Source organism: Danio rerio, chromosome 25 (genome assembly GCF_049306965.1).
Source record: "Danio rerio strain Tuebingen ecotype United States chromosome 25, GRCz12tu, whole genome shotgun sequence".
In the NCBI taxonomy this organism is placed as follows: Eukaryota; Metazoa; Chordata; class Actinopteri; order Cypriniformes; family Danionidae; genus Danio; species Danio rerio.
The window spans coordinates 19,574,640-19,588,208 of NC_133200.1; the positions used below are offsets into that span (position 1 = coordinate 19,574,640).

The following is a 13,569-nucleotide window of genomic DNA, read 5'->3' on the forward strand; positions in this document are numbered from 1 at the left end:
AGGGAGTATTTGTATTTTAAGTATTGGAAATTATTTTTGTTTTAATAAGTTTTAGTGGCACGTGGATCCTCTAAAGAAACTAAACACATTTTGTCTCACTATATGGTTGTTGTATAATATAACTTAAATCTATGTTATTTTATTATCACTATAATTATAGTTTTATTGCTTTTTTAGTTTAGATTTTTTTGCATTTTCTGGTTCCAAAGGTGTAGTGAATTTGTTGTGAAACCTATATCTATATATATATATATATATATATATATATATATATATATATATATATATATATATATATATATATATATATATATGTATATATATATATATATATATATATATATATATATATATATATATATATATATATATATATATATATATATATATATATATATATATATATATATATATATATATATATAAAGTTTATGGATATTCAAATTGTTTTATCCACCTATTTTAGTACATGTTGAACTAAATGAAAATGATTAATTAAAACACGTTATTTAAGTTAGTGTCAAAGTAAAGGATTTTGTTTCAGTTTTAATAGCTACAATAACTCGTTTTAATTCAACCTTAACCACAATAAAGATAAAAGCAGCATTTGAAAACGTCCTTTCACTTTTACACAAATGTAAGAGCTTGGCAGGGACCAAATATTTGATAGGAAAATAAGCTACAGTCAAATTTATAAAATGCTTTCAATGGAGTTTAGCACCCCTTGCGGACTTTGGATGATAATAACATACAAATTCACTTGTTGGTCATTAAGAAGTTATTCCCTTAAATCTTATTTTTAATAAAGCTCTTAAATGTAATTAAGAATATCTAAAAATCAAAATAAGCAAGTAAGTGAAATAAAATTAAATTTGTGCTTGATTCAAATGAATATCTTTACTGAGCAGATGAAAGAACGCCAATTGACTTTGGAATCTGACTTTTGCATTTTGGTCATCAGGGCCAAGTTTTTCAAAAAAATTAATCTGATTCAAATTGGTCCAGATTTGGAAATCACATGTTTTGTTATCCAGGATTAACTGATCTATCTTACTTTCATGCCTGTTTTTTAAAGAAACATTGGGTTGGATCACTGTGATTCAAATACCAAATTTCTGGATTACCAAATCCTGTTTACCACAGCCTTAAATGGAACAACAGTGTAGCCTACTGGCTTAACAAAGAACAATAGGTAGGCAAAGTACCAGTGGCCACAAACAGCTATTGTTTTAATGGTAAGAAAAGAAACACTGTAATCAACAAACATTTAACATTTTTTAGTTTGTTCTAAATACAATATAATATATATATATATATATATATATATATATATATATATATATATATATATATATATATATATATATATATATATATATATATATATATATAATATAAATATAAAATAGATCCCAATCTGAGTTCAAAGTTTTAAATAACCCAAAGGGCTTGATCCAAATAAAATGTTAGCTTGGATTACATGGTCTGATCTTAATTTAAAATCCCTCTGTTACTTTTGAAAAACCCATTTCCAAGATATGATCCAATCTGTGATTTGAAATCCCACTGGATTACTTTTTAAAACTGGGCCCGGTTGATTTAGATGACATACTTTTAAAAGACCCTCAAATGTTTCTCCCATTATATGCAGGTAAATGGATTAAAATAAAGTTTGTTGCTTTATTGAATGATGAAATTAGCTATTTAAAGAATACCAGTTGATTGACTCGGTCATGCTTTTCGACCACACAAAATTTTGACCATGCACCTAATTTTAAGAGGACAAAAGTCCTCTATCCCCCATTTTGTAATTTTATGTATGATGTATCTTACAGTGCACAGCATACATGAGGAAACCCCCGCCCCCACAAATCTCTTATTTAAATACATTTTTTCTATAGGAAGCTTTACAATATTATATTTTGTGTATATACATTAGATTAGTCAGTGCTGAAGCCAAATCTGGAGCTAATCTAACAAAATAACTTACAATAATGGTTTAAAATTAGTAGCCCAAATGTATTTGTTTTTCTGTCAGCAGAAAAAAATATTTAAAAAAAAAACATTTTCAAAAATAGCAAAAATCAAGAGAAACAAAAATATATACAATTTTGTTGCAATGTTGTTGTTTGTAATTATAATTTTTTTTGCAATATTTTGCATGAATTTAAATGTATTATCTTACCAATTCTAAAGATGTTTTGTGACTAAAATATTATTTTAATAATTATATCTGTTTAATAAATCTGTTTTGTTTAAATGCAAAAATATATATTACTCATATTCACTGAGAAATGGAAAAAAAAATATTTCTTTTCAAAATGGGGTGTACTCAAATTTGCTGAGCACTCTCTCTGACAAACTGATTCCAGTGTATGATGAATGTACCTATAAATGTTGACATGTACCAACAAATAACATAGCAACTTACATAAAACAACAACAGAAGTGGTAAGCTTATTTGACCTGAAAAAAAAAGACATCGAGAAACATCTTCACAAAATATATTCTGTCACGGGGATGTATGGTTGTACATTAACGCCTCCTTCTGGTAACTAGAGAAAATAGCAAGCCCTTTCAATAAATCTGTGCATTCATGTGGACCAGTGAGTCACTGAATTGATTCACCGTGCAAGACTAATTTAATATAGGCTGATACATACTTTCCGTGAATAATACAGAAGATTTATTGTTTTAGACTTTATCATACCATCTGTTTCTTTCAGATGTTGTTTTCTTCAGAAAATTTGCTGCTATGAAAACGAACAAAACTGTACACTGAGTCATAGAGGTAGTATTTTTCTGTAGATAGATATCTCAGCTCTTATACGAACACAGTCAAGTTCAATCAAATCCCGGATGTTAGATCAGAAAATGACAGAAAAGATGGTAGTGAGTATATCTGAGGAGCCATTGAAATACCACCAGGTGTTCATTTCCACTAGGAATGAATCATTTTTTCTCTAAACAAACAATCTGAAAAACAGTGTGTCGCACTGTGTATTCAGCTGCACGGAAAACGGTAATGGAAATGCCCTCAAGTTTTGTCTTCAATTGAAATGTGTTGTTATTTCGAGATGTTTATTAGATCAGAATGTGAAGCTGGTTTGTTTTCCAATAGTTTTTAGGACAATGACTCACTGATTGAACAAAAGAGTAATTTAGTGACTATGCTGTTTGTAAAAAAATATAATGAAAGCAGAATGTGTCCCTCCTGGGGTAAAGGATCTTATTTGACCATGTTTTGTGAACAAAGGAAAAAACAAGTTTAACTGCACTGAATATCCATGAATTTGAAGTGTATTTTAAATCTTATATATTTTTTTAATTTTAAAAATATCAGAACTATTTATTAACATGTTTAGATTTTTAAAAGTGTATTTTGTAATAATGAGGGTTGTCTAATTGTAATATTAATAATATTTTTATATAATTTAGGGGAAAAAAGTTTACATTTTGCAGTGACACAGTGGCTCAGTGGTTAGCACTGTTGCCTCACAGCAACAACTGGCTGGGTCAGTTGGCATTTCTGTGTGGTGTTTGCATGTTCTTGCCGTTTTCACATAGGTTTCCTTCTGGTGCTCCGGTTTCCCCCACAGTCCAAAGACATGAACACTATAGGTGAATTAAATAAACTAAATTGGCCATAGTGTATGTGTGTGAATGAGTGTGTATGGATATTTCCCAGTATTGGGTTGCAGCCGGAAGGATGTCTGCTGTGTAAAGCATATGCTAGATAAGTTGACGGTTCATTTCGCTGTGGCGACCCCTGATGAATAAAGGGATAAAGCTGAAAGAAAATGTATGAATAAATGAGTTTACAGTTGCATTGTTTTTAACTAAAAACTTTTCATGCCCCTACAAAAAAATTCTATAGTTTTATTATATTAAAATACTAACAATGCTGTTTTTTTCAGTATAACATTTGTAATTGAGCCAAATAGAAGTAATCATGAAATTCCATGTTAATTGTTTTTTAAATTTCTGTTAAGAAAGTGCCAAATTAATTAGTATTCCAGCTAATTGCATTGTAAATAAAAGAAAATTATATCCCTAATACAGTTTAATTTAACATATATTTATATTTATATATACATACAAAGTGTTACGTATTCACTTTGCACTTGGGTATATTTTTTCTTAAATAAGTATTTTAAAACGTACACGGGTGTATTTTTTCACAAGAGACTTGAAGACCTGACACAAAACGAAAAAGAAAGGAAAGAAAAATAAGATTATCTCATTTATATAAATCATAAAGCCTGCTGTGTTTTCTGCAATGGACCAAGTTTTAAAAATCAATAATATTATGATTATGAAATGAATCTAAAATTGCCTCGAGAGCGGTCATGTGATCAAGAGGAAAACAAAACCAGCGGGTGAACTAATCAGCTTAAGTGCTGTAAAACTGGTTTAAGTGTATCCCTAAAAGTGAAGTTTTTTAAATGCAGCTCTGCATTTACCCCATTAAACTTCCCATGTCAAATCCGTTTCTCAATATATTATGATCTTGTAACAGCCAAGAGTGGGATAGAAAAATACATTCAAGTTGTTTCCCATATTTTACATACTGCTCTGATATAAACATTCAATTCATCTAAAGTTTGACTGGTAAACTATCATTTCTGTTGTTGGTCTGAAAATGCATTAAACATTAGTCATTAAGTATAATAAACACAATCAATCTTTCCAATATATCAATGTCAAGAGCATAGTTAAATTACCTGATGTGCACAGAATTTAAGACCCCCTTTCTCCAAATGAGCCGTGCATGGCAGGTTTAAATGATCCGTCGTCAATGAGGTTTTACAGTAGAAAGAATGACCAGGTCAGCACTAACCTGGATTTTATTGACCTTTAAAGGCATAAATAAAAGCAGAGACCAAGTTAGAGTGGGTAGAGAATCTATACGGATCAGTTTTGTAGATTATCTGCGGTGTCCTCCCTCCACTTACTCTGTATCACACATTTTATTGATGAGGACATAAATCTGACAAACACTAACACGAAACGAGTCACTAACCACTAGGTGGCGCTAGAATACTCCGAAATGCCAGTCAAAGTTTTCGCGCTTATTCTCAAGTCTGTGACAAATACAAGAGGGTGACAAACAAAAGCCACATCATGTCGTTAATCCTCCTTTATAAAAAGAAAAGAAAAAAAGACTAGGCTAAACCACAAAATATTTGTCAAATGCGTCACGCCAGCGAGACCCTTTATAAAAACAGAGTAACATACCACGGCAGGTGCCGGATGGAGATACTGCATAGCTGAATAGACAGTCATGGGTTATGAATTTCACACTTCGGCTTTACAACTAACGTTGACCACAACAATTATCAATCTTTTATGAGAGATCTTTATGAAGTGTTACAATGCAGTCTTGAAATTGTTTTTGGTGCACTTAATGACAGATGATCAATTAATGCATATTGAATTTAATGTACAACAACAACAACAACAACAATAATGATGATGATAATAATAATAATAATGATAACAACAATAATAATAATAATAATCATCATCATCATCATTATAATAATACAATAATTCCATAAAATAATATATTATAAATGAGATTTTAATAAAATTTTTGTATGTAATCTATTGTCTGTGTTGATTTATGTTTAATTATTTTGATTTGGTTTTACAAATAAATACTTCGAAATGGAAAAAATTAAAAATTAAATAAGAAATACAAATAACATGGTTACACTAAAAAGAAATGTGTTTGTTTCAGTTGATTTTACACTTTTACAAACACAATGTAGGAAAATAAAAACATAGCCTGATAATGATAAAAACTTTAAAAAGTTAAATGTTTATAACGAATAATGCGTTTGAGGTTTTATTCAATATCTATACAACTTCCCAAACAGTAATCTTAGTTCTAAAATATCTACAGCCAATCAGCGAACCCGCTTACTCAACCAGCAGTGACGTATTCCTCAGAGCTCTGTCTGCGCTCACCTGAGAGACCCGTTTCCATCCAATGGCACGCGCGTGCACCACGGAGAAACGACCCGCAGCGTTTGCGGAGAGAACGACAACAAACCCTTTAAACTGCTGTGACCCATTCAGAGCCTGAGTCACCCTAGCACACATTCCCTGAGTGAATACGAGGTTCCGGAGAGAGAGGGAGGAAGAGCGGACAACTTTTGAGAGAAAGCGCGCAGAGATTCACCGTCGCATCCCATCCCGAGACTGTTGGCATCCGAGAGAAACTGCGCGCGCCTTGAGTAACAAGGACCGTTAAAAGATGTGATTATTTCCTTTTTCTGTCTCCGACAGGTGTCTTTATTTTACAGGTGAGTGAGCGTTTGTTTTATTTATGAACATTTTTTACATTACTGAAGGCTATTGCTTGGCAAATTGTTGTTGCAAAGTATTATAAACCAGCGTACTATCAACATAAACATACTTTTCTTGTGTTCGTGTTTTCATGGAATTGTGTTGATACTCCTGAGCTTTGCTGTTGATATTATGAGTCAGTGTAGATCTGTTGGTTTCCATGAAACTCAGGTTAAAAAAGCTGAGGCGTTTGTTCTTTAAATGTTTTGCTTTTCTAGGAATAAGTCTATTTTTGAGTCATTTAAGTATACCATGGAATCAAGTGAGGGGGGTATTATTTCTGAGAAAAAAACTAGGCTTATTTATATCTTCAATTACTTATACTTTCCTGAAAACTCACCATCATTATCCTGAGGTAAATACTATTAACAGTAATGCACATTGTCAGACTTGATACAGAACTTGTTATTAAAATACAAATCTCAACATTGATAGTAAAATCATTTTAGAGAGTCTGTTCCTTTCAGTGGGGAAACACCAAGTGAAGCACTTATGGGCATTTTTACATTTAGGAAGATTTGCCAAGTTTATCATTCTGTTTCTGTGGTGTTTTAAAGTAGGCAAGCAACATATATAGGTCAGCATTGAAATATATAGAGTGAGTATATAGTGACAAAAAGCCACTACATGGTAAATTTTAGTCTAGCCATAAAAACCTATGTAACTGTTAATATCTTTATGCATATTATCTGGCTTGATGCAAAATGCAACTATGATAGTAAAATAATGTTTATGCGATGCAAAATACATACTGTAACTTTGATAGTAAAAGCATACTCAGTGTTTTGTTGAATATTGCTTCTGTAGATATTTTTCTGTTGTGAACCACTTTTAAGCACTTATGATTGTGCCAATTGTTCACATTTATAAAGAAGATTTAGAAAGTTTTCCGGGCAATTTATGTGGTGTTTTAAAGCAGAGATGTTCTTTATAGGTCAGCACAAAAATAAATTGGCTTAATATGTCTGGAGTGACTGAAAGTGCAACAGTTTTCACTCTCTCTCTCATTGTTATACTTACAGCTTGCAGTGACCTATAGTGCTAGTCAGTGCACTTCAGTTGCTTAGATAACAGTAAGGGTGAATCCCATATTCTCTAGCTCTACCGCTCTCTCCCTCTCAACCTTAAAAGCGACCTCCTAGAGGAATAGCATTTAAGTACACCAACAATAAATCACTTCTCCGGCATCCGCAGCCTACCAGGCTTAATTGAGTTTATCAACCACTCCCTTGAGAACGCTGTCTAAAGTTAGACTTGTCACCGCAGTGCACTCAGTGTAGGCTGACTCTTTGATGATTCGCCTCTTCTGGTACACGGCCACAAAAGTGCTGTCTAAGTCAGAGCGTTTAGAGTTGCCCTCTTTCCTTTATCCATGGCTTTGTCATAGAGAGTGAGTGGTGAATTATTGAGGCTTCTGCAATGCAAGGAAACTAATGATATCATTGTTGTTGCAGTGCGTGTGGCAGTGATTTACAAGTGTTTTTTGTTCTGAGTGGCTTGTCTTGGTTCGTGAAGCTTTTGTGTCCTTGCTTTGAGCACTAATGGCTTCTATATTTAGAATGGCAAGTCAAAATGTGCTGTTTAACTCTGTAAAGGCTACTGTATGATATTTGATTTGTATTGAAATTTAAATCAATATCTGTCCTTGATTTATAGCATGTACAGCCTTTTGTATAATTAAAAAGGCTATACATGACTATGACTATGATTTCTATGACTTTTGAAGTAAACACAAAAATAACTTTTATTTACTTTTAAGAAATACTTACTGGAGTTTCCGATATTCTAGATTGCATATCATTCAACATAAGAAAGACAATCAAATACGTTTTGAACTAGTGAAGGGTGAGTGTTGATAATATATTAGAGCAATTCCATCGTTATGGATGTGACATTTGCAGTAAAAACTCAAAACATAAATTCACAGAGAAAGTTTACTTTAACATTATATTGAAATATCTGTTTATATTTTACAAAACAACTCATCACAGAGTTCTGGGATTGGAAAAATATCAATCAAATATCAATCCATAAACATTTTTTTAGATTTTAAATAAGGGATATAAACATGTGTTATGGATGTGACCAAAGAAAGTCTGTGAGGTTACAGTATATAACATACTTTTTTAAAAAAATTGTGAAGAAAACTGCACAACCTAAAAGAAACAATTCTAATCAAAAGGAAAAGAGTTGGCTCTCTATAGACCATTTTGAGGGATGTAAACAATAACAATGGTCCTAACATATTTCCTGTTTTACATTTTTAATTTCTATAGCTTCCGAGAATCCAAAAAAGTGCAAATATTGATAAAAAAAAATTAATATAAAGTTCTGATTTAATCACCTCTTGTTACAAGCAGGAAATTTTCATTGGCCAATGACATCACCGCATTGAAATGGTGTATAGAACAAAAATCTTTGTATCTATTTTTTTTTAAATATTTTTACATTTACGGGGAAAACACTTTCCTATGGATTTGACATCTCTTCGTTATGGATGTGACAGATCCAATTGTGTGACTTTTGTTTGAAAACTCAGACAGAGACATATTTTCAAGTGTTTTTAAAGTACTGTAAAAACTTGCTTACACAAAAAATGTAAAAAAGATTTAGCAAGAAAAACTTGATTTTTTTTCATGGCAAGGTTGACATTTGCATGGAATTGCTCATCATTTACCAAATCGAAATGTTTAGGTTAAGTATCCATTTGACCTCCAATTACTGATATTCTAAACACCTTCATCCTCGGGTGATTGAACCCTATAGTGCGTTAGAATTTTACATGAATCGGTCGGTCGGTCAGTCTTTATTCATTTCCCGAAGGCAATTTGGTTGCAGCATTCAAGCATGTCACACATAATACACAAAAGCAGATTATACAATACAAATTCTACCCTAAATTTAAAAACTTTACAGCTGAGGGGATAAATGAAAACTTAAACTGAATTGTTTTACTAATAGGAGTTCTGTATTGAAAATCAGAAGGGAGAAGATAAAACTTGTGGTGCATAGGACAGGAATCATATGACAGAATACTCTGAGCTTTACTCAAAACTTGTCTATGGTATAACTGAGCCATGGTGTATAATATGCACATTTTGAACTTTGAATTCAAAAAACTTTCATTTAAAAACCAAAATAGTACTGCTGTTTGTATGTTAGGCTTTTCATGGATGATATCTTCAAAATAAATGTTGTCTTTTTCATCCACAGAGGAACAAAGATGACAATTCACTATTCTGAAGCTGCTTCCATCCTAATCATCCTTCAGTCGCTGTGGTGGGGCTTGAATTGTCAATGTGAGGAACCAATAGAAAGCTCCAAACTCGACCTCTCAGTGACCTATGACCTCCCTTACTTTGTGTCTGACACCCCCATTCAGAAGCTGTTGGAAATCAATGGAACAGTGTATGTCGGTGCCGTCAATAGACTTTACGCTCTGTCGAAAGACCTGAAGAAGAAACATGAGTATAAGACTGGACCGGTCCATGAGGGTCCAGACTGCAAGACCCCAACAGATCAATGCAGTGGTTGTGAAAACAAGCCCCGTAACATAAACAACACCAATATGGCCCTGTTAATGGAGACGTTCTATGACCTGGAACTTTTCAGCTGTGGCTCAGTCGGGAATGGCGTCTGCAGTCGTCATGTGTTAGAGGATGGGCCTCTGGGTGCGGAAGTAACTTGCATGTACACCAAAAAGAATGAAGGCAGCAGCCATGGATGCCCAGACTGCCTGGCTGGACCTGCGGGCACTCAGATCCTCAACATAATGAGCGGTCGTGTTGTGAGGTTCTTCGTTGCGAACTCTGAACCTCTTGAGTCAAACGGTCCACGTCTCCACCACACTATTTCCATTAGGAAGATGCGTGAAACTCAAGATGGCTTTGAGTTCTTTTCCGATCAGTCCTACATGGATTTGGCCCCTTCACTGCGGGGGAACTATCCACTACATTATGTCTACTCTTTCCAGAGTGGTCCTTATGTATATTTTCTCACCGTCCAACGCGAAGGTGGCAACTCGAAAGCTTTCCACACGAGAATCGTACGCATGTGTTCTTCAGATTCTGAGATCCTGCGTTATGTAGAAATGCCCTTTGAGTGCATTTACTCTGAGCGAAGGAGAAAAAAGCGTTCGGCTCAAGTGGTTTTCAACGTTCTCCAGGCTGCTCATGTGGCCAAAGTTGGCTATGACTTTCAGCAGGAGATGGGCTTGAAAGAAGGAGAGGACGTGCTGTTTGCTGCCTTTGCCCGGAGCAAACCGGACTCACCAGAGCCCACCGCCAGCTCCGCCGTTTGCCTTATCTCCATCACGGACATCAATGAATTCTTCAAGGTTTTCATTCAGAAGGGTTACACAAGGAAACTCCATCACTTTCCAGGATCTGAAGAGAAAACCTTCAACCAGGTAAGAGCTTTCAGCTAAATCCTGAATTATCTCCGATCAATATGGTATTTGCTGACCCTTTCAAAATGATATCCATCAGAGAGCAGATTTCACTTCTTGTCAACCCAATTGCTTGTCTTTATACCCTAGCCATCATAAATCACTGATCCTCTTCGTTTTTTTAACTTATCCATCACCATTCATTGGATCAATCTGTAAATCATGCCGATCAATAAATGACACAATTTAACTGCTGACGACTCCCTGAGGGCCTGTCGATAATGCAGGGCTATTACCCAGAGTTCATTACACAACATAGTCATACATCGCTCAGGTCTGCATATTAAGACAAAGTGGTTAATGGTTTAAACACTGCATGTAAAGACTAACTATACCGATAAATCTGGTAAAACTGGACAGGAGGTGAAAGGAAAAAAGTTTAAAACCGTGGAAGAAACTCAAAGATAAGGCTGAGTATCAATATTTAAGGTGTTACTCAGTTACTTATGGACTTTAAATAGTGCAAGTAGAGAACCTCCAATATTTTGGTGATGCATATTTACAGTAGGTTGTGTTTTTGGTTCTTTTGCTCCAGACAAAAAAATAACACTATCAATTTATTCCTGGTTTGCTTTACATTCACACTATTATTTTAGACACATAAAGGCTGCTTTTTTGACATACATTTAGCTTACTTAATGTTAAAAAACTGTACTAAGCATGCTTATTGTATATGTGCACGTGATGCCCTTTTTCAGTTGAAATACAGTAGGTTATATGAGTTTGTGAAGGCCTTACGATTGTGCAGTGTAGGAATAAGAACAGAGATTTCAGCAATGTCAGCCCACTTTTTAAGGTGCACACAATGGTTTAGATGGCAATGCTCACACTTTCTCATCTGAACCACACTCTAACAATCACGCCAAAGTTTGTTTTAATTGAATCAAATCTGTTTAAATAATCTGATCAAACCAAACATTTAATTGTGGAATTGTCTATAGACAATTCTGAGAAGAATTCTACTGAGAAGAGTAGAATTGTTCTGCAGATCCAGAATATTCTTAAAATCTGTGTTTTTTTTACAGCATACTACAACAATCATCTAATGTTTAAAGTCTCTACATTTGCTCATTGTTTTGATCTGCAGAAGCGAAACCATTGGTATACTTACAGATATATAATTTTTGATTTGAAAGGATAATTAAGTTTGCTTGAGGTCTAACTGAATCAGGCTTTTTAACAAGCATTACTCACGCTGTCCATTCTCTGCACTTTTCTATTTGCTTGTGTGTTGTCTTATCAGACTCAGAGTCCATACTTCGGGGAAGCCCAGATCCCTACCCAGCAGGTGTTCTTCAACTGTCTCTAACAGTCTTTGTACTGGTTGCTTTAGCAGTTCATATGGGCCAGAGCAGAGTGTCTGGCCTCGTCCCAGAGTCATACAACTCTTCAGTCTGGTGTAGATGCCTCAGTGCTCTGAACTTTATCAGTCCAAACTCACAAAGTGCACTCAGTCATTTATTACAGCAGAAGATCTGCAGACTGAAACACTCAACATTTTTAAATATTTTGGTTCTGAGGACCTTGATCTAAACATCTGCACAAAGTCAGCTCCAGATCTAGCAGTTTTCATTATGTGGATGTACAACAAATTTTAAAGTAAAGTCAGTTGGAAGATACTTCCTTAGGTGTCATTAGCCCAGAGGATATGTAAGTTGAATAAAGCAAGAGTTACAAGCAACAGGTGCAAGAGTTAACCTTGTCCAGTGACTTCACTTTTTCCCATGAAAAGTTATGAATGACAATAATGTTTCTGTGCGCCTTCGGAATAGCATTATTAATATGTTTTTGTCCACTCACAAATGCGTTAGTCAACAGGGTGTCTGCTTTTTTGTCATCCTGAGTAGAGTCTGGTACCAAAACCCAGACCAAACAAATTTTACTACTAATAAGCAATGTGTAAGTAATAAAACTGTAATTTATAATTATTGATAAATCTGTCTACTGTATGCATGCAGCCTGATTTTTCACCCTAACCATCCATACGATGTATGAGCAACTCACATCAGTGCTTTGAATTGTTTTTACACTACGTTGTTGATCCACAAGATGTCAGCTCTAAACAGGGCCATTGTTTGTTTCATAGTCAGAAAACATGGAACAACAATTGCACTACTGAAGATTGTAAAGGCTGATTTATACTTCTGCATGATTTGCGCATAGCCATGCATTTATACTTCTGCGTGCTGTTTGTGTTGCTCTGCAACAAAACTTCTAAAAACTTTAGCTGACAGCAGCTTATGCTATGGTCCTCTGAATCGAGTTTCTTCACGGGCGTTTTGTTTTTCTGAACGCTACATTAATGTAGAAGTAGCTAAAACCCACCCATTTAGAAGCAATTGATGGATGTGCAACAATGTTAATCAAAAGATAAGCACAAAACATCTGGAGCTCCTTTACGGTGCTTGACACTTGTAAACAATTCAGAAATCACAGAGCCTGTGATATGCATTGCTGCGACGTGCCGTTACATTTTTTGAGAGGTTCGCTTCAGCATCGGTGTAAGCCATGATGAGGGCTATATGGCCGTGCGAAGGCTGCGCCGGACCTTAAGTGTGCACTTAAGGCAGAAGTATAAATCAACCTTAATATCAATTTATTCATTTTCTTTTCGGCTTAGTCCCTTTATTAATCTGGGGTGGCCACAGTGGAATGAACCGCTTACTTATCCAGCACGTTTTTACACAGCGGATGCCTATCCAGCCGAAACCCATACCTGGGAAATCAGCCTTAATACTGCAGATGTAATGAGTTGACCAGTGCATGTG

The 13,569-nt window shown here is 34.5% G+C and overlaps 1 protein-coding gene across 3 annotated transcripts in view; it reads left to right on the forward strand.

Annotated features, from left to right (window-relative positions):
- The first annotated feature begins 5,971 nt into the window (after nt 1-5,971).
- Nucleotides 5,972-13,569, forward strand: part of met (MET proto-oncogene, receptor tyrosine kinase) — a 98,183-nt gene continuing 90,585 nt past the window's right edge. For 2 of the 3 annotated variants that reach the window (XM_005162994.6, XM_073941648.1), the window contains exons 1-2: nt 5,972-6,311; nt 9,568-10,762. In XM_005162994.6, the coding sequence (XP_005163051.1) occupies nt 9,578-10,762 (1,185 nt within the window). In that variant the 5' untranslated portion in view covers nt 5,972-6,311; nt 9,568-9,577. 3 annotated transcript variants of the gene reach the window in all.